General features: G+C 56.0%; 1 protein-coding gene across 5 annotated transcripts in view; it reads left to right on the forward strand.

The window, feature by feature from the left end:
- SYNE3 (spectrin repeat containing nuclear envelope family member 3) overlaps nucleotides 1-25,993 on the forward strand; it is a 123,550-nt gene that overhangs the window by 55,689 nt on the left and 41,868 nt on the right. For all 5 annotated transcript variants that reach the window (XM_058292050.2, XM_058292037.2, XM_071213713.1 and 2 more), the window contains exons 3-8: nucleotides 4,039-4,211; nucleotides 5,342-5,651; nucleotides 14,105-14,266; nucleotides 15,368-15,715; nucleotides 19,040-19,179; nucleotides 23,936-24,110. In XM_058292050.2, the coding sequence (XP_058148033.1) occupies nucleotides 4,039-4,211; nucleotides 5,342-5,651; nucleotides 14,105-14,266; nucleotides 15,368-15,715; nucleotides 19,040-19,179; nucleotides 23,936-24,110 (1,308 nt within the window). The remainder of the gene's footprint in view (nucleotides 1-4,038; nucleotides 4,212-5,341; nucleotides 5,652-14,104; nucleotides 14,267-15,367; nucleotides 15,716-19,039; nucleotides 19,180-23,935; nucleotides 24,111-25,993) is intronic.

The following is a 25,993-nucleotide window of genomic DNA, read 5'->3' on the forward strand; positions in this document are numbered from 1 at the left end:
ATGTGGTAGGCAGACGTCCTATCCATTGGGCCAAGTCTGCTTCCCTCTAAATACTTCTTGTTTTTATACCTTTGCTTGAGCCCCAACCTCTAAATGTCTGCACCATCCCTCAAGGCTTGGTGCCCATACCACTTCCTTCAAGAAGCCTTCTTGGATTTCTCCAGATCCCTCCTTGGTGCCCCCACAATGCTTTGTGGCCACTTGTGGCTCTGAATACAGTCATCTGGGCTCGAGTCTGCAGCCCACCACCCCAGCCCAGGGGCTCAGGACCGCGTCTAGTTCATCCTGGGCCCAAGTCCCGACGGTGCCGGCATAGAGTGGGTGCTGGGCTGCTCTTGATTATCCGTGTCCCTGCAGCTTTCCTGGTCTCCTCCATCCAGCCTCCACCTGAACTTTGCCCCATTGGCTGCTCAGACGGTAAACAATTCCCTGGCTGCCGTTCTAGATTCTCCCTCCCGGCTGGCGGAACATCCCCCGCCAGGTGTTTCTGGACCGTGGCCTTGCTTGTGGTGGGCTCGGAGAGAACCTCGCACGAGCCAAAGAGCACCGTCACACGGGGCAGGGGAGGAGGTGGAAGCGGCTTCCCCAGGCCTGGCTGGGCCACAGCCCCTGGCCTCTGTGCCCCAGGCCCGCCGCAGACGTCCCACGGGACAGACGCTTGTGCTGCAGGTCAGGGTGGGCTGCGTGTTCCGCCCGGCCCGAGGCAGGCCTGCTCTTCTACCTTTGGCGGGAAAGCATCACACTCCCGGCCCGCAAAGGGGAAAGGGCAGGGGGTCTTGGAACCAACCGTGACCCCCCCAGTCCAGCCTGAGTCTCCCCCACGAGGAACCAGGAGGCAGAGGTTCAGGGGCCCAGGAGACCCCCCAGTCGGGACCCTGGGCTGCCGGGAAGGGGCGAGAGTCCCCGTGGGGACTTCTCAGGCCCGGCCACCTCCTTCTGGGAGGGGCAGAGCAAGACTGGCTCTCCCTCCGTCCCCCCGGCCGTGGGCTCCCTCCATTTCTAGAGCAGGAGCCCACGGAAGCATCAGGAGGCAGAGCGTGTGGAGGGGGTCACTCTGGCGGCTACAGAGACTCCTTCTGCAAAGCTCAAGGTGTCTGTGCGTCCCTAGCTCCCACGTTGGTAAAGCTGGGGTGACCGTGTCCAACCTTGCTAGCCTGGGGGGTGAAGTCTACACCATCACGTCGGGAATTTCACACCCAAATCTCTCTTTGGGTGGCAAGAAATGCATCTTTTTTTTTTTTTTTTAAAAGCAGGTATTGTTTTTCAGTATTTTATTTTTTAAAGATTTATTTTTTATTTCTCTTCCTTCTCCCCCTCCCGTTGTCTGTTCTCTGTGTCTGTTCACTGTGTGTTCTTCTGTGTCCGCTTGTATGCTTGTCAGCGGCACCAGGAATCTGTGTCTCTTTTCGTTGCGTCATCTTGCTGTGCCACCTCTCCATGTGGGCAGCGCCACTCCTGGGCAGGCTGCACTTTCTTTCGCGCTGGGCGGCTCTCCTTACAGGGTGCACTCCTAGCACCTGGGGCTCCCCTACGTGGGGACACCCCTGCGTGGCACAGCACTCCTTGCGTGCATCAGCACTGCGCATGGGCCAGCTGCACATGCGTCAAGGAGGCCCGGGGTTTGAACCGTGGACCTCCCATGTGTTAGGCGGACGCCCTGTCCATTGAGCCAAATCCTCTTCCTAAGAAATGCATCCTTGGCCACCCTGGGACCCTCGTCCTGGTGGCATGAAGGATCCTGGGCCAGGGGTGGGTGCTCTTACTGGGGCCAGAACGTTCCCTGGTGGCCTCGGCTCTCCAGTCTGCACTAGTGACCACAGATGCGTCCATTGCCCATCCTCTGCTTGCTACTGACCGGGCCTCGGGGTCCTTGTCGGGGAGCTTGCGGGGCCCTGCCACAGCCTGCTACTTGCCCCTGCCCCCTGAGCCCTAAGAAAACACACCTTTCCTTGCCGGGGAATCTTCCCGGCCCTTCACGCGACTTCTCATACTCACAGAGACAGCGTGTGGGTGACCTCCTTTCGTTCCACTTCTGAGTAACACAGTTGGCAGGGAGGTTCCCCGGGCGGTCAGGATGATTGTCGTCGTTACTCTGACTCATAGCCTAGGGTGGAACAGAAAGGATGGGACCATCGCCCACTTGTGCACTCCGGCCACGGCACTGCATACTTGCTCCACGGTTAATTTAGAAGAGAAGACTTTAACTCTGTGCAGGAGAGAAAGCAGGGGTCATCGCTATTTCAGGGTGAGGAAGGAAGGCCCAGAGTTGTTGCGTGACCCTCCCCAGGTCACACAGCTCTCTGCAGGGCAGCGGGTTCCCCCATTCCCCCAGAGGTGGGTCAGAGACAACCAGCCCCCTGGGACATCAGGCTGAGAAAACTGGCCGTTGGTTTTTTCAGCTCCCGGGAAGCTGGCCTGGGGAGCAGGGCTGGAGCTTTAGGTAGATGTGCCGTCGGCAGATGCAGGTCAGCAGGTGCCCGCGGGCAGCTGGTGGCTGGGGAGCTAACACAAGTGGGCTCTGTCCCAGCGGCTCCCCCTGGATTACCCAGTGCTTCCTCGGACCCCACTGGCATAACCTGCATCTTTGCCCGTGCCACAGGCCTAGAGGATTTAAGTACCTTGGCGGGAGTCAGGGGAGGAACTGGGGCGGATCCAGCCCTGTTTCACTACAGAGACCCAGGTCTGTCTAACACGGTCAGCTGGAATCTTGACCATGAGTCACGACAACAGCTAGTTAATCGGAGACTTACCGTGTCCAGGACACTGTGTTTGTCTTGATCTTGGTCTCACCAAAATGAGATTAAATGTGCAAGACATTCATCAGGGAAATGCCCATGGGAGAATATGGAGTGGGGGCCTGGGAGAGGCAGGGCAGGTCACGCAGCCTGACACCCAGTCCAGGAGTTGGGAAGGAGAAGTCGGGGGCTGGGGGTGCAGCATCCAGGGGAGCTTGGCAAGGCCACGGGGAGTGCTCGGCAAAGCTGTCTTCAGAGGACGGAGCACCAGGCGTGCCTTCCAGCTCCCGCCCCGCTCAGCGCCTGGCTGGGACAGCCCGAGTCCAGCCCGTGCCAACGCGTCGATGGACTCCAGAGCCGCTTGCTGCAGTAGCTCTGAGGGGTGAATTCTCCAGGCTGGACACAGCCAGGCACTTTCTTTTCTCTTTTTTTTCTTTTCTTTTCTTTTCTTTTCTTTTCTTTTCTCTTCTCTTCTCTTCTCTTCTCTTCTCTTCTCTTCTCTTCTCTTCTCTTCTTTTCTTTTCTTTTCTTTTCTTCTCTTCTTTTCTTTGCGATTTATTTTGAAATTTATTTCTCTCTCCTTTCCCCCCCATCCCCCCAGTTGTCTGCTCTCTGTCCATTCGCTGCATGTTCTTCTGTTTTGCTTGCATTTTTGTCAGCGGCACGGGAATCTGTGTCTCTTTTTGTTGCATCATCTTGCTGTGTCAGGAATCTGTGTCTCTTTTTGTTGCGTCATCTTGCTGTGTCAGCTCTCCGTGTGTGTGGCACCATGCCTGGGAAGGCTGCACTTTTTTCGCGTGGGGCAGCTCTCCTTACAGGGCGCACTCCTTGTGTGTATGCAGGGGACCCCCCTGTGTGGCAGGGCACTCCTTGCACGCATCAGCACTGCAGTGGGCCAGCTCCACACGGGTCGGGGGCCCTGGATTTGAACCCTGGACCTCCCATGTGGTAGGAGGATGCTCTATTGTTGACCCAAGTCTGCTTCCCAGCACTTTCTCATTTAATCCTGAAACGAAAACCTCAGGGGTAGATAACAAGGCACACCTTCTTTTCACAGAGATGAGAAAACCACTTCCAAACAGATAAAGAAACTTGTCTGAGCTCACACAGCAAGAAAAGGGAAGGGAGGGCACTCGCTCACTGCCAGGCGGTCCTGTGCCCACCCCAGCCTAAGGGGCGCCATCTGCACCCCGTCTTCTCGGCCTAAAAGACCCACCTCTTCCCACATGCCACCCTCTTTCCAAGGCTGTGCCTGTTTGCATTTGGCCTAAACCCTGGAAACTGGCTTTTGTGTCCACAACAGAAAATATGCCGGCTGGAGCCCGAGGGGCACGTGAAGGTGGAGCTCGTGCTCCGGGCGGCCGAAGCCCTCCTGGCAGGCTGCCCCGAGGAGCAGAAGCCCGGGATCCTGGCCCGGCTGAAGGACGTCAAGGCCCAGTGGGAGGAGACGGTCACCTACATGACCCACTGTCACAGGTATGGTGGCCAGGACCCGCCCAGCCCGGCCTTTGTCCGTAGCCACTGCTGACCACCCCCGCCCACCACCGGGCCCGCCTGGGCCCCGTCCAAAGGACATGTCTTCAGTCCTGGGACTGCTGGGAACAGGACATCCCCTTGGGACTGGGGCCAGCCCTGCCTGCCTCCTTCTAATTATCATCCAGGAGGAGAGACCCTGGGGGCCCATTGTGTTTTCCAACAGTTCTTAATAGACCTGCCTTGAGGAGCTCCTCCAGCGATGGGCAAAATGGCCTGGAATTAGAAAGCCTGTTGCTTTGCTAGCACCCGAGCCCAGATGCTCTGCCTGTGTGGCGAGCCAGGCGGTCAAGCAGAAAGAGTCTGACTGGCCTGGGGGTGACTCTTGCTCGGCTGGTTACTTACTGTGTGATCTTGGGAAACTTACTTGGCCTCTCTGAGCCTTATGCTCCTCATCCAGACAATGAGGTTACTGGAGTGTGCCCTGAAGGTCGTTAGGAGGATGGAATGAGAGCGCAGATGTCAAGAGCGAGGCACAACGCTTGGCATGTCTTAGGCATCTTTTCCATCTCTTTAAAACGAGAAAGTGGATGAAGATGCACGTTACAGATCAAGAAACTGAGGCAGGTGAAGAGGCAGGGCCCGTGGCACCCCTGGAGCCCACAGGCCTGACCCACTGAGCCGTAACGAACCTGCAGGCACCATCTGCAGATCCCTGGGCCAGTTCCCACCAAGGGCACACGCGTGTGTTAGAAACCCGCGGCCTGGGCTCAAGCCCGCCGCCGCTGGGAAATGACGGGGGCAACGGTGGAGCAGTTGAGGGGTAGACTCTGGGGCTCGGAGGGCCGAGGGCTGCCCAAGCCACAGCTGAGGCTTCCTGGGGCAGGTCTGGAATCTGGGCCCCCTGCCTGAGCCTGAGCCTCCCCCACAGAGCTTAAGGTCAGGGCAGGAGGGTCCACCCAGGAGGAAGAGGGAGGACCCAGAATCTGGACTATCAAGGTGCCTGGGCCACACTGAGTCCAGAGAGGGCGTCCGTGGGCATCGCCACACTGCCCCCTCCTGTTGGGGAGGAGGCAGCGCAGGGTCTCCCTGCCCGGCGCGTGGGTTCATGGCCCCTGTGTCTGTGCCCACAGCCGCATCGAGTGGGTGTGGCTGCATTGGAGTGAATACCTGCTGGCCCGAGATGAGTTCTACCACTGGCTCCAGAAGATGATGGCCACCCTGGAGCCCCGCGTGGAGCTGCAGCTGGGCCTGAAGGAGAAGCAGTGGCAGCTGAGCCATGCCCAGGTGCTGCTGCACGACGTGGACAACCAGGCTGGGCTCCTGGAGCGGCTGCTGGAGGAGGCCGCTGCCCTGCACAACAGGATCGGGGATCCCAGCGTGGACGAAGATGCCCAGAAGAGGATGCTGGCCGAGTACGACACTGTGAAGGCCAAAGCCAAGGTGAGGCTTGGCAGGCTCATCTTCCCCTGCCGTCTGCCTGCCCACCCACTACTGACCCCTCCAGCCACTCGTTTTCCCACTTTATATTCATCTACCTACTCAGCCATCCACCCACCGCCCAGCCATCTACCCATCACCAACTCACCCTCTACCTTCTACCTCCCTACTAATGTACCCAATCGTCCATTCACTATCTTCCTATCCATTATCCACCCACTACTCAGCTATGTAGCTACCCAGCCATCCATCTACCTGCTCACCCATCTACCTCCCCACAACCTAGCCAATCTCTTATTCATCTCTTCAACCACTTAATTATCCATCCATTTATTTTCTCCCTCACCTAACCATCAGCCCACCCACCTCTTCACCTACCCATTCACTTCTTCGTTTCTCCATTTTCTCCCACCCATCCACTGTTTACTCCTCTACCTGCCTACCTACTCACTATCTACCTGTTACCCATCAGTCCATCCACCACCAATCCACTGTCAAACTATCCATCTACCATCTTCTCTCTAACCATCCACCAGAATCTACTTGTCTACTCACTGTCTGTCCACTGTTCTTCTACCTAATACTCACTGAGCCACCCATCAATCCACCAAGCTCTCAACCATGTCCCCAATCCATCTACCCACTCATGAAATCACGCATTGGTTCATCCATCTTTATGCCATGGCATCCACCTAACCATCCAGCTGCAATTGGCCTTAGATGCAATCAACTGATTATAGATGCAAGCCCGTCTACAAAATACCCTCACGGTATCAAATCAGGCCAGTGCTTGCTGGACCAAACAACTGGACTCCATAACCTAGACAAGTTAACACATGAAATTAACTATTCTTTGCCTGTCTTCCCAATTCAACTTTAAGCTCCATAAGGTGGGGCTTTGTCTTTTGTCTTCCTTTATAGCTCCTATGCAATGAATATTTGGTTGCCTGGCTGACTGCATATATGAATAAATTAACCCATACCTAGGCATCTCCGCTCAATGACCCCTTGAGGGCATCTGGTATCGCTCAGTGCACCACACTTTGTGCACGTGTGCTGACCAACTGATGACCACTGGGAGGTTCACTTCCGGCCACACAGCTGCCCTGCCGCCCCCTCCCTCCCTGTCTCCTCTCACCCTTTGGTCTTCTCCTTTGATCTTTCTTCTCCACTCTTTCCTGCTCCTTCCCCATCCCTTTGCCCATCCCTTGCCCCATTCCCTCACTTCCTTCTTGCCCTGATTTTTAACCAGTCTAGTGAGTCATTAAGTTTAAATTGTTTTTTCTTTTTTGAGAACATCTTTCTGGTTCTTTATTTTATCTATTGTATCCGCCTGGTCTCTTTTCACTGCTGTTTTTCCCCCTTAACTTTCGCCTTCCTTCTTCTGTATCCAGGGTCAATCCAAGCTTACGCATTTTATAATCTATACCAGGTTGTTGTGGTAGCTGAAGTTCTGGGGCTGGTGCTGCTGCAGGTTGTGGCTCCTGGTGTGGCAGGTTTTTGTCATTTTGAACCTGAGCTCACCTTACGCAGGGCGTTAGCTCAGAGCCCAGGGTGCGGGGCATAGTCCGAGGGGAGTCATTGTCTGCTCCAGCCAGGCTCCCTGGGAAGTTTCTTTCACGAGTCATTCCTATTTTTACATCATCGTATGGGCTTGGGGTTTCTGAATCCAGGGGATTCAGAACTTGAACCCAAGCCTGAATGATGCAACAGGTCCCCGGTTCCATGCTCTGAGAGGTGATTTCTTATTTTCATTTATTTATAGCCCAGAACTCAGACTGAAACACAGAAGCTCCCCGCTCCTTTTGTGTAGCGGGAAGTGCTTTTCCTAGTCGCGCTGTGACTTAGGGGACAGCCATTGAGAGCCCTGCCTTGGTGCGATGGTCGCTGCCCACTCTGCACCCAACGTCGCACTCTTTTTCCAGCCTGAGCCTTAAACCCAAGCCTCTAGGTGCCAGCATCAGCAATTCACACGCGGGTTTCACAGTCTGCTTTCCATAGCGTCCCTCCTTCTGGGCCTGCCGTTGCCTCTTACCTGGAGCTGGACTTAGATCCCTGTTTAATTGCCTCTTGTATGTTAATGTATTTCTGGTGTCTCTGGGGGGGGATTCAGGTTATTTGTCCACTGTCCATCAAGTGGCTAGAACTGGCCATCGCCCTGGTTCTTTGTGCTCACCATTATGCTCAGGCCGAGCTGAGCCTGGGCGATCCAGGAGTCCAGGGAATCTGGGAGCAGGCTCAGGACTCCCGCCGCTGAAGGCTTGAGAAGGGACCCGGGCTCGTGGCCTCGGGGCAGCCCAGCCTACTGTCCCCAGATCGTGAGGACTGACTGAGCTCCTGTGCCCCCTTTGAAAACTGCCAAGCACTTGTCCATGTAGAGGAGGGACTCTACTCTTCAAAACCACTGAGAATAAATAGGACCATTATATTTGGCACACAGCAGGTGTCGAGCTATTTATTGAATGAACCCCACCCCTGCAGCCTGCGGGGAACTAAGATAGAGGGACATGACAGGACGTTCTGGGGCAGCTGCACGGGGGTCCGGAACGGTGGACGAGGCCGTACTGGGTCTCCCCCCACCCCCAGATGCAGCGAGTTGGCCCTCCGCTGGTGCAAGACCAGCCTGCCCCTGCTGCCCCTGGCGCCCCGGCGGGGGCAGTGCCTGCCCCTGGTGTGACCACAGGATGCAGGTGCTGTGGCAATGGCAGTCAGCCCCATGCAGGTGCAGAAGAGGAAGTGGAAAGCGGCTGGTGGGTGCGTGCAGGGAGGCGCCCAGGTGACTGCAAGTCAGAGAGTGGCACAGGTTCTGGCCATTTCGGGGCCAGATGCAGAAATGAGCGCCTCAGAGGGTCTCAGCGTCATTCCTGGGCCCTCCCCGCAGTGGAACCAAAAAAAATTCATGGAAATCCCAACTTCTGTTGCTTGTGCTGCGATCGTTTGTAAGCCTCTGCTGGGGGAGGTAGAGGAAGTGTTCTTGGCCCACTATTCTAAAAAAAATGGGCCTTTTTTTTTTAATCTAAGGGCCACACACCACCGGCCCACTAGAAAGAATCAGAAGTTCTAGGTGACTCCCTCCTTGGTCCCTGCCTTCGGTTTTACCTGCATCCTGGACAAACTCTGGCACCGGCACTCCTGGGTGCCTCTGTGCCGCTACCTTAGAGGGCTGGGGCCTTGGCGCTGGGGCGGGGTGCAGTTTGCTGTGGGGGATTTCCTCGAGGGTCCTGGGGGAGCAGGCCCATGGGCGCAGTGGCCCGAGGCGCAGGGGGCACCGCTGGCCTGAGACGCGGCCCCCCTGCTGGCAGCCCCCTCAGCTGGAGGAATTCTGGCCTCGACAAGAAAATGGGGTGCTGTGTGTGCTGGGGTCACTAGATTTTGCCTGGAGACTGGAATTGGGTTTGGTTCTTTCACCAGTTGTGTGAAGCTCACGGGCCCTTGATTTTTTTGCTTTCTGGACCCTGGGTGTTTGCTGTATCTGTTCTCGTTCCCAGGGAGCAGCTTCCGCTCTTGGGTGGGGAGGGGCTGGCCACGCATGGAGGAAGGGGGCCGGCCCAAGAGGCCCTGAAGCTAGAATCAGAATGTGAGGACAGGCTTTGATCAGAGTCTCCAGACGGCTGAGAAGCTCCGGAGGGACCATCCAGGGACGCTCTTTTACATCGGAAGGACAGTTTCTGCCCACCCCGGGGGCCTCCCCAGTGGAATGGAGCGTGGCCCCCACGCCCTTCTGGGCACACCGCAGCCTTCCAGCCCCGCTCTGGCCAAGCAGGATGGGGAGCTCTGGGTGTCCAGGGGCGCCTGAGGACGCCCCGGGGCCCCCACGCCTCCTGGTCGCCCTGAGCCTGGCTCCTGCTCCTGGGAGGTCCTGCAGTCCCCGGAGACCGGCCCCGCCGGAGTGGACCTGAAGCCGGAGCTCAATCCTGGACACCGGCAGGTGCGGTAGGCTTGGGCTCGGTGGCCGAGGGAAGCGTTTTTACGAAGCCCAGCCCAGCCGGGCAGGGAACGTGATGGAATTGGGCATCCTGTTCTTCCAGGCGCTTCCATTTCTGCCAGGAAATTTCCTGCTGGGGCCACTGGCCTCTGCTTCCCTTCCCTGTCTCCTGGCCCCTGTCCCCTTTCTCCCTGGCCTGCCCTCCCCTCTAACCAGCTCTCCTCCCCAGCTGTCTCGCCCCTGCTCGGGGAGGCAGTTGTCTCCTGTGAGGGAGTCGCTGCCCTCTGGCGCTGGGCTGGGCAGGAATCCATGGCTCGCAGGACAGGTGTGGGGGGAGACGGGGAAGCACAGCAGCCCCCTGTCAGCTGGGCACCCTGAGCAGAACCGAAATCCAAAGTCCTGGGCAGCAGGGCACTTCGACTGCCCCCTCCCCACCAGCGTCCTGGCTCCGTGACATGATAGGCCCAGACACATAGCCAGGAACACTGTCTTCTGGCCGCCCCAAGCTGTGTGGCCTTCAGAAAATCACTTACTCTCTCTGGGTTTCCGGATGTAAAAAGAATTTGGAGCTTGCTGCGTGCTTCTGCCTCTGGGCTGGCCCGTTAAACACCTCCCTCCAGGTGCCAGCACACCTGGGTAGCAGGCCCCTGTTTTCACTTGTGAAAAATCATTTTGACTTTCAATGTGTTCATTTAGCAAAGCCTCTGGTTTGACTGGAAATGGGGCTGTTTCTGATCAGAGATTCTTTTCCTTGCCTGGTCCTGCTCAGCCTTGCAGACTCACATTTTGATACTTCCCTCTTCTGGGCAGCCCCCTGCCTGCCCTGCATGCACTCTGAGTTTCAGTCTTGCTGAACAACTTGTAGCTTCTTGAGTGGTCCTGACTCCCCTCTCCCCCTTTCTTTGGACTACAAGCTCCTTCAGCCTAGAGACTCCTTCACCCGGAGGGAGATTCTAGAAGGGGACCACTGGCTAGCCACTGGGGCGAGGTTTAAATGCACTGGCACCCATGGAAGCCTGCCATCCCAAGCATTTTCAAGTCAAGTCTGGACGTGGCAGGCTGATCGTTAGTAGTTTCTGGTTTTTTACCCACTGCATCTGTTTTCTGAAGGGCCGGCAAATAGCAGCCTCCTCCTCCTCCTGCTTCCCGAGGAGCCCTTCGAGGAAGGTGTGTTGGTCTGGCATCTTGGCCAAGCATCAAAGCTCGCGGCGCAGCCCTTGGCAGAAGCATAAATCCACGCCGCGGCGTGAATGGGCTGGGACTTGGCATTCCCAACAGCTCTGGCCCGACTGCAGCTGGTTTAATTGCTTGGTCTAACGAGGAGGCTGAGCACGCTCCATTTGTCACCCTGTCACCCTCCGGCATGCGCCCCATGACGTTAGGCCTGGCCCGGCTCCGGCCTGGATTCCCGCCCGGCTCCGCCGCGTTCCTGCCCCAGCGCCTGTGCCCCCATCCGGAGGCTTTTGTTGACTCTGGGCCCTGCGAAGTGCCAGCACCTCATCGCTCACACGCACAGAGGCGCCAGCCTCAGCCCTGTCGTCGGAGGGCTTGCTTCGCCGCAGCATTCGTCACCAGCGTTGACCAGCGTTCCGGCGTTTACTCCCTGCTGCTTATTCCTGACCCACGTCCTCTCGTAAATCTGCCTTTCCTGGAGATGGAAGGCGCTCTGGGAGGGTTTGGCGGGAAGGGGGAGGCGGGGGGGGGCCTCGCCGCGTGCCCGGTGCCATCTGAGCTCACTGTCTCATGGTCCACTCTTGTGGTACAGGCAGCCCCGGGGCCTTCCCGTCTGCCCTGCCCTGCTGTTGAGGGTGGAGAGAGGATGTCCCCCTGATTCACCCAGGGACTCAGTTTCCCCATCTATAAAATGGGGCTGTTTTCTCTGACTTGCATTGGTTGTTGCAAAGGTTCAAGTGAATTCGTATTTCTGGATTAGATGAGTTGCTTCTCAAAGGAAGGGGAAGGCATGTGCAGTTAAGCAGGGAAGGTTCTCAGATCCACAGATGGGTCCACCTTTTCACCCGACAACTTTTGACTTTGCTTCTTCGATGGTCAGGGCCTTCCCAGATGCAGCCTGGCCTCAGGGCAGAGAGCTGAGGTTGGCAAACTTCGGCCTGTGGACCAAATCCAGTCTCCACCTATTTTTGTACAACCCATGAACTAAGAATGGTTTTTGCTTTTTGAAGCGGTTGAAAAAAATAAAGATTATTTTATGGCCTGCAGAAATGATGTGAAATTCAAATTTCAGTACCCATGAATAAAATTTTACTGGAATTGGACCACGCTTAGGTACTAAATGCATGGCCTATGACTGCTTAGAGTTACAACAGCAGGTCGAGTGGTTGCAACCGACCACATGGCCAGTGAAGCCAAAACTGTCTATTCTCTGGTCCTTGACAGGAAACATCTGCTGACGGTTGGCTAAGAGCACTGATTTTGGAGTCCAGTACTTGCCATTTGAATCCTGTCTGTGAGGCCCAGTGGGAGTTATAAGACCTTCTAACTCCAGTTGGGTCATTTGCCTAATGGGATGGTTTTGTGATTAGTTGTGAGCATTAAATAAGACAAAGCTACAGAGTTCAGGGCATATAGTAGGTGCTTAGTAAGTAAACGTTTCCCTTTTCTTGATTCACTTCTGGAAACCTTTCCTCCAGGGGCAGGTAGGTTTTGGCACTCAGTGTTCATTCAGGAAGCATCCACAGCACCTGCCCTGAGCTAGGACCTGGGGAGAGGAAGTGACCCAGGGCAGCCTTGTTTTTGGGGAGCCCTTGGTTCCCCCGGCAGGTCATGAGGAACTCTGCACGAGTTGGGGGACAGGTGTTCTGGTGGAGCTGTGTCTCTGAGAAACCCAAGGGAAGGCTGTTAATTCAGGCGGGGGCACTGGGCAAAGCTTCAGAGGAGATGGGGCCTGGGATTGGCACCGCCAGGTGGGCACCTGCTCACCAGGTAGTGGAGGGAGGAAGTAGAGGCCATCCCATTGCATGATGCAACTGCAGAGTGGAGCAGTTGTGACAGAGACCTTCGGCGGCGAAGCCAAAAACATTTACTCCCTGGTTCTTTGCAGTTGCAAAGGCGTGGGGCCATGCCTGGGTTGTGTCGTGTCGTTGGGTATGACAGGTTCACTGGGGGAGGGGAGAAAGAGATAATAAACAATGACTCCCAGTTCCTTAGCATTTATTTAAGCCCCACTGCACCCCCCAACGAGGCAGGTACTGTTATTAACCGCATCATACAGATGAGGAAACCGGGGCACAGAGAGGCTAGTCACTTGCTGTAGGCAACCAGGGCTCCCAGCCCAGGCTCTTGGCCTCAGCCTCACTGAGCTGCATGGAGGGATCTGGGGGCAGTGGGGAGCCATGTGAGAGGCTCAGGAGGGAGTGCTGGGGTCAGGGTAAGTTTTTTATTTTTCTAAAAATTTTTTAAAAATTTATTTCTCTCCCTTTCCCCCACCCCAGTTGTCTGCTCTCTGTGTCCATTTGCTGTGTGTTCTTTGTCCGCTTATATTCTTGTCAGCAGCACTGGGAATCTGTGTCTCTTTTTGTTGCGTCATCTTGCTGTGTCAGCTCTCCAAGGATGTGGTGCCATTCCTGGGCAGGCTGCATTTTTTTCGTGCTGGGCGGCTCTCCTTATGGGGTGCACTCCTTGTACGTGGGGCTCCCCTATGCGGGGGACACCCCTGTGTGGCATGGCACTCCTTGTGTGTATCAGCACTGCACATGGGTCAGCTCACCAATGGGTCAGGGAGGCCCAGGGTTTGAACCCTGGACCATCCATGTGGTAGGCGGATGCCCTGTCCATTGAGCCACATCCACCTCCCAGGGTATGTTTTGAGAAATGGAGTCTCTGGGTGCACCTGGGCCTTAGGGCAGGGATGCAGTGGTACCCAGGGATGCCAGCTCCCCTGAGGACACAGCTGTCCTTTGTGTGGTTAGGGCTTAGGAGGGATTGGCTGAGAACCTGGTGAGCTCCTGAAAGGGGCGCAGCCTGTCATTCACTTGCAAACCCCCAGGCACCGCTGTGTGATGGGGCTGGAAAGGCCCCCCTCCCTGGGCTCCGCCTTGCCCCTGGGTGGGAATCTTGGTGCTTTCCTGATCAGGTGACCTTGGACAGGTAACTCCCCTCTTTGTGCCTCAATCCCTGCCTCATCCAGCCACCAGGGGTAACCATGGGGTTCTTAGGAAGGTTGGGAGAGAGGTGCCTAGCCCCCTGGGGAGTGCTCAAAATGAGAGCATGCTGTCATGGTGGCAGTGGTTGTTTCCCCCCCACCTCCAGCTTTGAGAGCCACTTCCAGAAGGAAAGGAAGCTGCCGGCCAGCTGAGACCAAGCCTGCCTCTGTGTCCAAACCAAGAGGGTCTTGGCCTCTTGCTAAGAAGGTGGCGCAGGGGTCTGGGCTCTGTCTCCAGTGAGGGGGCTGAGGGTGTTTGCACGCACACATACTTGCACACGTGTGCACATGCACCCGATCAGGCTGCGGATTTCCTGGCCTAGGGCAGCCCAGGTCGGGGACCCTTATAGTTTCGCCCCTCTTGCACAGGCCCGGGTGGACCTGCTGGAGCAGATGGCCCAGGAGCACGCGCAGTACAAGGCAAGCGTGGACGACTTCCTGCTGTGGCTGAGGGCGGCGACCGAGAGGGTGAACGGCTGCCTGGGGAGGGCCTGCAAGCTGAGCACCGGGCAGCGGCTGTCGGCCCTGCAGGTAAGCCCTGGGCTGCGCCTCGGCCGGGGGGGGGGGGGGGGGCCCACGGGAGGGGTCCACTACGGTTTATTTACTAGGACCGAGCCGGGTGCCCAGGAGATAACAATCATCACGGCACCCGGGCCCCGCGCCAGGAGGAGTGTGGGATCCAGTGCGGGGTGTGTGGGGCTGAGCTGCTTTGAGCAACGCTCCAAGCCAGAGGGCACCTGCCAGCCTGAGGCACAGCAGCCGGGCCTTCACCCAGAGTGATTTCCTAGGGGGCCTGGGCAGGGGCTGGAGACGATTTTGGGTTGTCCCAACTGGGAGAGGGCTGCTACTGTCATCTGCTGGGTGGAGACCAGGGACTACTCAGTGTCCTATAATGCACAAGACGGGCCCTGCAGCAAACAGCCGTCCACCTCCAAATGCCGAGGCTGGGCAGCCCGGGTGTAGACCCATGGGCATCAGACCAGCAGTCGGGAGGTGTTGGATCCTCTCTGGCTTTCCTGACTTGCTATGTGGCCTGGCCCGAGCCCCTGACTCTCCCTGCATAAAGTGGATTGATTACCTTGGGTAATTCAAGAACACTTTATAGGCCCCAGCTGTGCAGCACACCTATACCGCGTATTTACTATTGGTATTTAAGCTGACTCGCTTTTGAAAGGACTGATGAGCAGTTATTTAGAAAGGAAATGTGTATCACCACCGTAGTTGAAAAACCAGTGTCCACTGTCAGATAAATGGCAAGGAAATGCAAAGGAAATAAACCCAAGGAAAGATGGGCTGTTGGGTTCTAGAGCTACTGCTGCCAGCTGAAGCTCCCGCTCTCTTTGTTAGTGAAGATTAGCACATGACAGAGAGATGCTGAAGACAGGGAGGCACCTGCCGGAGCCTTTCTCCTTGTCTTACCAAAAGGCAAAATCGCGGAAGGGAGTGACTTTCTCAGGGTGCAGGGTCAGGGACATTTGATGCATGGCTCACCCCTTGGACAGACCCGGCCGGCTCCAGCCTGGGAATCTATGAATTATATGCAGCGTGGCATGCCCGGGGCCTCTGGGAAATGCAGCAAATGTGTTCTTTTTCCCCTCGTGTCTCTTTCCCTCGGCCCCCCGCCACCACCAGCACATCATCAAGGACTTTCCCAGGGGCGAGCACTCTCTGAAGGAGCTGCAGGGGCAGTCTGCGGGCGTCATGCAGAACTCCTCTCCCTTGGGGGCTGAGAAGATCGCCGAGGAGCTGGAGGAGCTGTGGCAGGTCCTGGAGAAGCTGCGCGGCCTCTGCGAGGAGGAGGAGGGGCGGCTGCAGGGCGTGCTCCAGTCCGAGGGTGCCTGCGAGGGGCAGGTGCGGCGGCTGGAGGCGGACCTCGGGGACTTCAGGAAGCGCCTGCAGGGGCTGGCCGCCGAGGGCCCGGAGCCTGGCGTGCAGGCGGGGACCGAGGACGAGCTGGTGGCCCGCTGGAGACGCTGCTCGGTAAGCGGGTCTGCAGGCCACGGCCAGTCCCCGTGCTGGCCACGTGCCTCCGGTGCTGCCGCTTTGAGCGCCTCCTCTGGATGTGGGAGAATCGCGCCCAGCCCTGAGCACGCTCGCGGCTGTCCCCGGAGGCCCTGGTAATCTTTCCAAGTTCCCGGGGGACGTGGGCAAGTTGGGGGCTTATCCCCATTTTCCAAGTGAGGAAGCTGAGGCCAGGAGAGGCTTTTCCCCCTGATATCCCCGGGGGTCACAGGGCAGGTCAGTGAGCAAAAGAGACCAGCGGTGCGCTGGGCGGCCAGGTTTGGGTCTCGCAGCCCCCAAGGGCGGACACCCCAGCATGGGTCTGGGGGCAAAGCGCTTAGCACAGGCATCCTGAGAAGCAAAGGTGCAGGGCTCTTGGCCGTGCCAGCGGAGCGTGCCCACCAGAAGGGCAGGTTTCACACCCAGACCCGAGGTCCGGGCGCTCGTCCCCTCCCGCATGCAGAACGGGGCAGGAGGCTTGGCCCAGGGACAAAGAGGCCGCTGATAAGCTCGGTCCCGCTCCACCACCCCAGCTCTCTACTGTGCACTCAGTATCACGGCTCCACGAATGGAAATACCTCTAAGACGGCACCCAGACCCCACCTCCGCCTTGCAGGTGGGTCTGTGTTCTCGCTCCCTTCCGCTCTTTGTCCCTGCCCAGAAACGCTCGTGGAGCTGGAGACAGAGCACCGTCCTCGTAGGGCTCTCGTTTCCTGCGGCCTCGACCTGGCCCAGGACACAGCACTGGTGGCCTTTGTGCTCGGCTTGCGTGGGAGGTGGGATGGTGCAGTGGGGAGGGCCCCGGGCTTGGGAGCTGGCTGCCCGGGTTCAAGGCCCTTCTCCTCTCCCTGCTAACTGGATGGCTTGGGCCGTGCGATTTTAACCTCTCGAGTTTTAGAACAGCATCTGCTTAAAGAGCCAGTGCCTTGTACCAGGGTTCCTGGTGAAGGACAGTGGGAGGGTGAGGTCATCCAAGATACACCTGTCTCGGGGAGATGGGGGAGACCACGGCCACCTGCCTGTGGCCTGGCTGCGTTTTAGGAAACCTTGCCACATCTCTACAATTATGATCGTCAATTATGATCAAGCCATGGCTAGCCAGAAATCAATGAAAAAGGAATTTTAGAATTTGTTTCTAAAATCTTTGTTCTTCAGCCAGCAGTCACGTAGTTTCAGTTTACACCTTCGTGTTGCAGAGCCAGAGCAGCCGGCAGTCCTGCTCCCGCCCAGCCCTTCGGGAGCAGCTGGGTGCCCTGGAAAGAGGCCAAGTGCGTGGCTCCCGAGGCAGCGCACCCTGGCTGGGCCGGGAATGCTGTGGCTGAGCAGAGCGGGGCGAGGGGAGCGCACACTTCCCTGCCTTGCACCAAAAAAGAAATGTGGACTGTTTTCCCTTTCATAAGAAACAGGCAGACTGCAGGGAAGCACGTTCACGTGGGGCCTCACAGTTCATCTGCAAGACCTTTGCAGCGGGGCGGGGCGGGGGTGGTATTTGCCAGCACTTACCTCCTGTCTGGTTGCTGTGCAGCTCTAGGATGGATGCAGAGTTGGGGGGGGGGGGGCACTGAGACGCTAGCTGGCCTGCCCAGGTGGAGGCAGGGACTTGAACTTGAGCCCAGGCAGTCTGGCTCAGGGGTGGCCGTGCCAGCTCTCCCCCGCCGCAGTCCCGAGACCTTCCTTCACAGAGAGCAGGGGCCTGGCTGGTGCCTCCCTCTGCTGACCAGCGGTGGGGCCTGCCGTCCGTCCTAGGATGGCCTGGAGCCTCTAGGGTTGAAACCAGAGAGGTTTTCTGGCTAAACTGGAGTCAGCGGGGAAATGCCCGTACCTTCCAGGGCCCGCCCTCCCTGGGACGCTTCCCAGGTAGCCAGAAAACATTGGAGGTACAAATGGGGCATGTCAAAGCAAGATGCGCCCCCATCTTTCCCAAGCAGGGAAACTGAGGCTAGAGGGAGTGCTGAGCCAGGCCGCCCGGCCGTGGGATCATAGCCCTCTCTCCGTAGCTGCCAGGCCACGCTCTCTGCTCCGCAGGGAGGGAGGGTCCTGGCCATTTCTGGGCACGTGCAGCCTCGAGTCAGCTCCTGGCCTTGCTGGGCTCGGGCGGTCCTTTCTCCCGAGGCGCCATCAGCCTCCCCCTGCCCTGCCCCGGGCTCAGCGAGCCCTGCAGCCTGGCCGACCTTCCTGCGTGCGGTTGCCTCACACAAATCGACTTTTCCTTAGTCTTCCGTGAACATTTTATAGCTGTCCTTACACTGTGCTTAATAACTGAATATCGACAGGGTAGTTTCGAGGGTGGTCAGGGCTGGCCAGGAATCTACGTCCTTCTGCCTGCAGAGCAGCTCCATCAGCCGCTGCCATAATCCCTCTAGATTTAAAACTGTCATCTCTTTCATGGGGTTCACCCCAGACTAGGCTGACTGCAAGTTGCAGGGATTGTGAGGAAGGCAAACACGAGGTTACCTCCTGGGGGGTGAGGATGGGGGCCGTGGGGGGGATGGGCACTGGCCGGGCAGCCGCTGGGGCAGCGCTGCACGTTTCACCCTCACAGTCCTGGCAGCGGGTGGGAGTAGCTCTGCCTTACCGAGGAGGGCAGCTCCCAGCCAGGGCTGTGCATGCCAAAGCCCGTGCACCTCCCACTACCCCACCCTGCCTCCTCCTGAGCACGCACCAAGCAAGGGGCTGGGGGTCAGGTGGGTCAAGGGCAAACTCTACACTTTCCAGGACCGCAGGCCAAGGCCACAGCTGCAGCTCCTGGACAAAGTAAAGTCAGTGGAAGTATATCCTAGGCCAATAATATCTGGATTCAAAAAGTACCCCTAGGATGCAGCTTTCATTGGGGGCTTAAGAGGCAGGTGTGCAGCTGGACAGTGTGGGCTCCGAGGGCAGGTCCCCTGTTTGCCAGCTCTGCAACCTTCGGCCAAGCCCCTAGCCACGAGTTTCCTCGTGGGGACAAGATGTTTACCTTCCAGGCTGGTTGTGAAGCTTGAAGGAATGGGGCATCCAGAGCACCCAGCATTGCTGTAAATGCCCCTGCATCTCAGCTATTTCAGTCCTGGGTATTAGTCGCTGTCCTAAGGCTGTGAAGTAGGTGATCACCAAGAGGAAAAGCTCAGAGAGTAAATCCACCTTCCCGATCACACAGCGCAGGTGCCAGAAAGCAGGGGCTGAGCGCCAGCGTGGGGCTCCCAGGCTCTGTGCTCTGGGACAGCTTTCCCCCAGCCTGGCACCCCCACCAGCCCTGCCCCTGCCCTCCACACGCCTGTCCCTCTTGAGGGCGTCCCGCTCACCCTCCTGCCTCGTCCGCTGCAGGCGCAGTGCGCGGCACTGGCCGCGGAGGAGCCCCGGGTGGACCGACTGCAGGCCCAGCTGAGGGAGCTCGCCACCTCCTCCTCCCAGGACCTGCAGCCGCTCTTCGACAGCGTGGTCTCAGCCCTCCAGGAGTTCCAGAGGTATCTGGAAAGGCTGGCGGGCAGATGGGACTTGGGTGTGCCTGAACCCCCAGACTCAAGGGGCCTCCTACCCCATCTCACCCCATCTCCGGAAGGCGGGCTTGCTTTCTCTCGCAACCTGGGAACTCTTAGACATTCCTGAGCCTCTCCACTAACTGGCTGGAGAGATTCTCTTTCGGTTCAGGCACCGTCATCCTCTTGGGACGGTTTGGCATTTTGCTCCCAGAAAGAGGCCTGTGCTTGGCGTTTGTCCTGGGAGGCTGCTCACATCCCTTTGCATCGGCCTCTTCCTGCAGCTTGGCCTTGGGAAGGGGGTCACTGTGCAATGGCCAAAAGGAAGGGCTTTTTAAAAAAGATTTCCTTTATTTTTCTTTTACTTATCCCCCCTTCCCTCAGATGGTTCTCTCATCTGTCTGCTCATTGTTTGCGCTTCTTCTCCAGGAGGCACCTGGGATCTCCCGTGTGGTAGGGGGCCGCCCAGTGGGCTGAGCCACATCTGCTTCTCAAGGAAGGGCTTTTTAATAGTCAGTCCCGGCCCCTGCCTTCCCTCAGGGCAAGTCCATCCCCAGCCGGCCCCTCTGCCTTCCTCCTCGGCCCACCAGCAGCAGCGGGCATGGCAGGGCCTCTGGAGATCAGACATGTACCCTACGAGGACCTGAACTTGAGTTCTGAAAGCCTTTGGGTTTAGTTTTACCGTGTTTTCATTGGAAGTATTACAAGCCTGTTTTCCTTAATTTCTAGGACTTTATGAGTATTAATTTATATACAAGCATTTACTTATCTTTAAGCCTACTTGAATGGAGCGCTTTCAAGGAGTTTGATAAGTTAATTTGGTAATACCATCCAGAGGTAGGTAAAATGTCATCCATCAAACGCACAGACTGACATGGATAAAGAGCTCACAGCTTCTATAATTTAAATTCTAAATTTTCATTTTTTCAGCCATTTGTCAGACCACAAACCCAGGGACACTGAAAACATAGAAATACAAAACTCTCTAGTTTATATAGAAGAGTTGCCTTTCTGTCCTTGCCCCACTTTTATATATATATAAATATATATATGTCTTTTAATCAGAATTTGTCCTTGGCAGATGAGACAATTGAGGTTGCTTGCTTAATACGAGGGCTAATGCTTTCCCACTGACATTTGTGGAGGAAGCTTTTAAGATTTCCTTTGCCCTGGTGTGTAATCTTCTAGAAGCTTTGCCCTATTTCTCAGGCCTATTTGACCCTCAGATTTATGGTGGAAAGAGGGATCCTGTAGGTTCCTTTCCAGGTCAGTCCAATCAGCTTTTGCCTTCCAGAATTTGGGACCAGCATGTGTACAAGCTGACCTAGGGCAGGCAACCCTGGAGCGTATGCACCCCAAAGAATTCTGAATTCTTCCATGGGTGATTGTGGCTCTGAGCCCCGTCTTTGACCATGGATTAAAGGTGTGACTGAAGCGCCAGAGTCTGTGGACAGTCTAATCTTACAGGGCATCTGTTTAGTGTCCTATTCTTCTTCACCTGCCAAGCAAAAGGGCAAATGAGAAAGAGGGTTTGTAGATTCAGAGTAACTGGGCAAAGGAGGGCAACGAGGAGGGCTGAAGGCCCAGGTGAAGTAAGTCCATTTGGCTACAGTTCTCATTTGTAGATGATCAGCTTCTCATTTCTTAAGCTTTTTGTTGGCTTTTTGTATGGAGTCTTTCTTAAAAAATTTATTTATTTAATCGTTTCTTCCCACCCCCTTGTTGTTTGCACTTGTTGTGTCTATCTTCTTTGTTTCTTTAGGACACACTGGGAAATGAGCCCAGGACCTCCAATGGAAGGAGGCACCTAACCACTTAAACCACCTCCACTCTCTGCTTTGTTGTGTCTCTCATTACGTTCTTCCTCCTGTGTCTCTTGTCGCGTCATCTTGTGTCAGCTTGCTGCACCTGCCCATTGTGTCAGCTCATGTCTTGCCCATCCTCTTTAGGAGGCACCAGGAACTTCTGCTCCCTGCTTTGTTGTGTCTCTCATTGTGTTTTTCTTCCTGTGTCTTTTGTTACAACATCTTGTTGTGTCAGCTTGCAGGGCCTTCCCATTGTGCCAGCTCGCTATCTTCTTTAGGAGGCAACAGGAACCAAACTACAGACCTCCCATGTGGTAGGCGGGAGCTCAATCACTGGAGCCATGTCTGCTTCCCTGTATGGAGTCTTTTAATGAACCTTTTTTGGAATCACTTAATCCTTTTGATACCTCATCACACCTCTTACAATACGCATCCCATGGCTTTTGAGAGATGTGGGATCCCTTATTTCCCAAATGTCCTCTGAAGGAAGCTACTCTATCTAAACAAAAACTAACCCATTGTGGCCACTGAAATTCTAAATCATCCTTAGTAAAGTCTGACCATTTTTGTAAAAATAGACAAGTTCAGGGTCCCCGGTTCTTAAACACTTACCAGCTGGCGTCCCAGCCAGGGGAGCCCCGGATTCTGATTTTCAGATGAAGAATCCCCACTACTTACTTGTGACGTCACGTCCCTGTGGTCTGATCCGCGGACTCTAAACCAGACCCTGCATCTGATCCCCGGGCTTTAGCGCTGCTCAGAGGGGAGCTCAGCGCACTTCCCTGAGCTCAGCGCAGCCCAGGTCCGAGAGGAACTTACCGTCCCGCCCTGCTGAGAGCACAGAGGGGCCGGGCTGGCTCCTTTGCCTGCTCTTCTCGCTGCCTCCAGGGACCACCAGGGTCTCCTTCAGCTCCCACTGCTGATGCCACAGCTGTTCAAGTCTATGAGACAAGGGATGAATTATGGGGGTTTGAGCAGCTTGTGGGCATGAATCGGGGAGCATCCTCGGTGGAAAGGAGCTCCCCCAGGTGAAGGGCAAGTGCGGAAGCCCGGGAGGGTCTTACAGCGCGGGGAGCGGAGCCCGTGGTCTGCTGTCAGTTCTGATAAGCTGCCTCGTGGGCCTGGAGCCGCCTGATCACCGGCTGGCTCGCCCGCAGCCCTCGCTGTGCGGGCATTGTTGCTTTCTCTCGGAAGCCCCTGCAGGGCAATTGTTGTCTTCTGGAAAATCCTTTCTCAGAGAGGGGTCTCTCCCGGCAAGCCCAGCGCAAGTGGCTGTTTTATTTTAGTTGGCGCAGGGGAAAGTCCCAGCCTTAGGGTGGCACTCACCCTCTGCCCGCAACATCGCTCTCCACCCCCACCTCCTGCCCTTCTGCACGCAGCCCTCACCGCACGGCCTGGCGAGCTCAGAACACGACTCAGCACAGTGTGTCCTGGGTCCTGCCGTGCCCTCTGCCCAGAACACCTTGACCCGCCTTAACTCCTGCAGAGGTCACCTCCTGTGAGGGGCCTTCCCAGACCCTCACCGTCTTGTCCCCTGTCTGTGGCACTTTTGTAAGCCATTTTAACACTTGGGTTGTGTTGTAATTGTGTTACCACTTCAGTTTCTCTAATAGCCTGAGAGTGTCCCGAGGGCCTGAGTCACTGCCTGGCACAGTGAAGGTTGCCACTCAGTGTTAATTGAATTCAGTTGAATTTCCAATGGAGCTTCCTGTGGGCATTTTGGGGTGTGTGACTCACAAGTTCAAACACCAACCCTTGGCAAAGATAGGGAATCATTCCCAACACTGAATACTTTGCATGCATGATTCGTGCTAGAAAGTCTATTTGGTCATTTTCCAAATCTCCCTTATCCCTTTTTATGGTGTCTAGTTTTCCACAGAAATTCTCAAGCTTGGTTTTTATGTCTCTGCACAGAGTTGTTTATCGTTTGTACTGATCATTCTGATCTCTCTCCTGTCTGTGAGCCTGTGTCTGTAGTATGTTTCTTCAGGGCTACGTTATCACTCATGGTGTCTTGTTGCCTTGTGTGTCTGGTTGTCTCTAACAGGAGGCTGAACATCATATTTGAAAATTTATTTCTAAAAATTGTATGAACCTAGGATGCTGATCCCTTACTCAAGAAAGAATCTTCTTTGCTTCTGCTGGTCTCCTGGGGACCATGACAGCCGAGGACCCTTCGGGACTTGAGGTTCCCTGGCCATGAACCTGTGAGGAGCCTTCCTTGACCCCAGCCATGATCCTGGGCTGCAAGTCTTACTGCCAGGGCACTTTGATCCTGAGGGCCCAGATCTTTGAGGTCCCAGCTCAAAGTGGGGTTTGGTTATCAAAATCTGCCACCTTTGACGGACCCTGGGCTTAGACTTTTTACTCTGAGAGGTTGCCAAGGGCCACTGAAGTTTTACTGTTTCTTCCAGACTGGCAAATGCCCTCAGGGCCAAACTAGCTTTGGTATTGCACTCACAGTTTTGTTTTTGTTTTGTTTTTAATTTGATTTTTTTTTTTAAGTTATCCTTAGTGGAAGGTCTTGTCCAAACGAACTAGTCTTCCATTACTGGAAGAAGATGTCACCATGTGTTATCTCATTTGTTACTTACAGTGACCCTCTGAGGTGATCCCTGTGTTCACCGTTTAACAGGTGAGGAAACTGAGGCTCAAAGATGTTAAGCCACTTGAGGCTTAAGGTCACTTAAGGCCACACAACTGATCTGTTTGATTTCAAAATCAGATCTTTACACCTACTCCAGGTTCCAGGGAGCCCCATCGCCCATCCTCAGGAAGGGCCGAGGTCTGTGGCCAGCAGCTTCTCCTTTTCCTATTAACCAGAGCCCCTTCCGCCTACATCTTGTCTTTGCACAAGTGCGTGTCCTTGGGGCTCAGGCGGAGCCCCACCCCGGGACTGATCCCACTCTCCTCTCTCTGTTCCTCCCATGTCCTCGCAGCCTCAAGGGGAGCAGCAGCAGGCTACGCAGTGCCGCGGGGCTGGAGCTGGGGCAGCGTTTCCAGCGGCCGCTGCAGGATCTGCAGCTGTGGAGGGCCCTGGCCCAGCGGCTCCTGGACGTCACTGCCAGCCTGCCCGACGTGCCCTCCATTCACACCTTCCTGCCCCAGATTGAGGTAACATGCTCCTGCCGGGAGAGCTGGCCAGGGGCTGGGGGTCGGCGATGGGGAGGCTGCCGGCCGAGTGTGGCATTGTAGCCACGCTCACAGGGAAAGCCTGTTCCTGGGTCCTGGGTCCTTCAGGTAAAGCTCGTTGCACCGTGCCTGGCACATCCCAAGTGCCCAGTAAATGCCAGCATGGCTGGCTGTCACTGGCACCAGCCATGAGCAGCTCTTGGGTACAAGGTTTTGCCCGCCACCTGGTGTGACCCGAGGACTCTGCACTGGCCCTCGCCCACCTTGACGTAGTTCTCCTCCCTTCCAGACCCCGCTCTGAGCCATCCTCTGGGTAGAAGCATTAGTGGATCTGTGGGAGAGCAGCATGTCAGGCCATGCATGACCTTTCCTGCGTATCCATTAGTGACAGAAAACCTGACCAACGGTGGCTTACACCGCAGAGACGTTCAGGCAGTCCCAGGGCTGGCGTGGCGGGTCCACAGGGCCCAGGCTCCTTCCAGCTCCGCCATCTTCGGTACGGAAGCCACGGCCCCGAGCTGGCTACTTCCACTCTACACGTGCTTCCTCCCAGCATCCTGTGCGAGAAGGAAGGGGATGGGGCCAAGGGCTCTCTCCAGCCATCACTCCGCCCTTCAACAGGAGGAGAATCTTTCCCAGAAGCTCCCAGCACACTTCCCCTTATACCTCTGATGCCAGGCAGGCCGTCTGACCGGCCCTGGCCGGCCCTGGCTGAAGACCAAGGAGTTGCCATGCCTGGCTGGTACCAATTATATTCGCAATCCCTGGCCAGGCACTTTCCCACCCAAACAAAATCCAGGCTCTTTGGTGAGGAGGAGAGGGAGCAAGCTGTGGGATGAGCAGCCAACGGCATCTGCCGCCACCACGCCTTAACGCGGGCGCTTTGATTTTCTGTGAACACTGCCTTTTGGCATCAGTGAGCTCCGAAGTACATAAAATGCTTTTGCACCTGGAGATTCCTCGACATGCAAAGGGAGAAGGAACACCCAAGAGTATCCAACTAATCCCCATTGTATGTCTTAATTTTAATTCTGATTTAAAAATCCCTACGTACTCGGGGAATGTAAAGATTGGTGAAGAGGAAAGCGAAATCAACAACGGCTCAAGCTGTAGGGCCACTGTGAAAAATGTTTGTGCTTTCTCCATCACTTCCTCTGCCCAACCTGGCATTCCTGGGGGAACTGGCAGCCCTGAGCCCCTAATTCGGTCGGGGGCCACTGCCTTCATCATTGGGAGCGTCCACTCGGGGCTCAGGGTGGAACCTGCACTTCTTTTCTCTCCCGGGGTCTTAATTCTCACGGCAGGGCCCTCCTTCCCCAGGGCCCCTGGTGCTTGGCTTTAGCTGAAGGATGATGGTCCACACATTTGAGGCAGTCTCCAGGACGTCCCAGAGTGAATGCCCAGTGTGCCACTGACCTCAGTTTTAGGTCAGGCACTCCCACGTGAAAATCCAGCCAGCCGTTTTCATAAGAGAAGGTAGCCAACAGACAGAAGCTTTAATTAATTCATGACACCTTTTGTGTCCTTGGGATCATGTTGTATAATCGTATATCCTGATATTTGTACTCTCTACATGAGATTTTTCTCATGCATAGAAATTTGAAATCATTTGAAAGGGTTCGTCATTTTTCATGACTACCTAATATCCAATGGTTTGGATATCTTGTAATTTATTTCATGTGCGCTCAATAGACAGTTAAGGTTTCTGGTTTTTCGTGGTCATAAATTATTTTTCACTGCACACCAATTACTGCCTCCATTGCTACCAGTGAGCCTCTTGCAGACAAGGGGTCTGAGCCGGCGAGGGTTAGGGGGCTTGTTCAAGTTCACGCCGCTCAAGAGGAGCCTCGCCGGAGCCGGGACAT

The sequence above is a fragment of the Dasypus novemcinctus genome, chromosome 3 (genome assembly GCF_030445035.2).
Source record: "Dasypus novemcinctus isolate mDasNov1 chromosome 3, mDasNov1.1.hap2, whole genome shotgun sequence".
Taxonomy (NCBI): domain Eukaryota; kingdom Metazoa; phylum Chordata; class Mammalia; order Cingulata; family Dasypodidae; genus Dasypus; species Dasypus novemcinctus.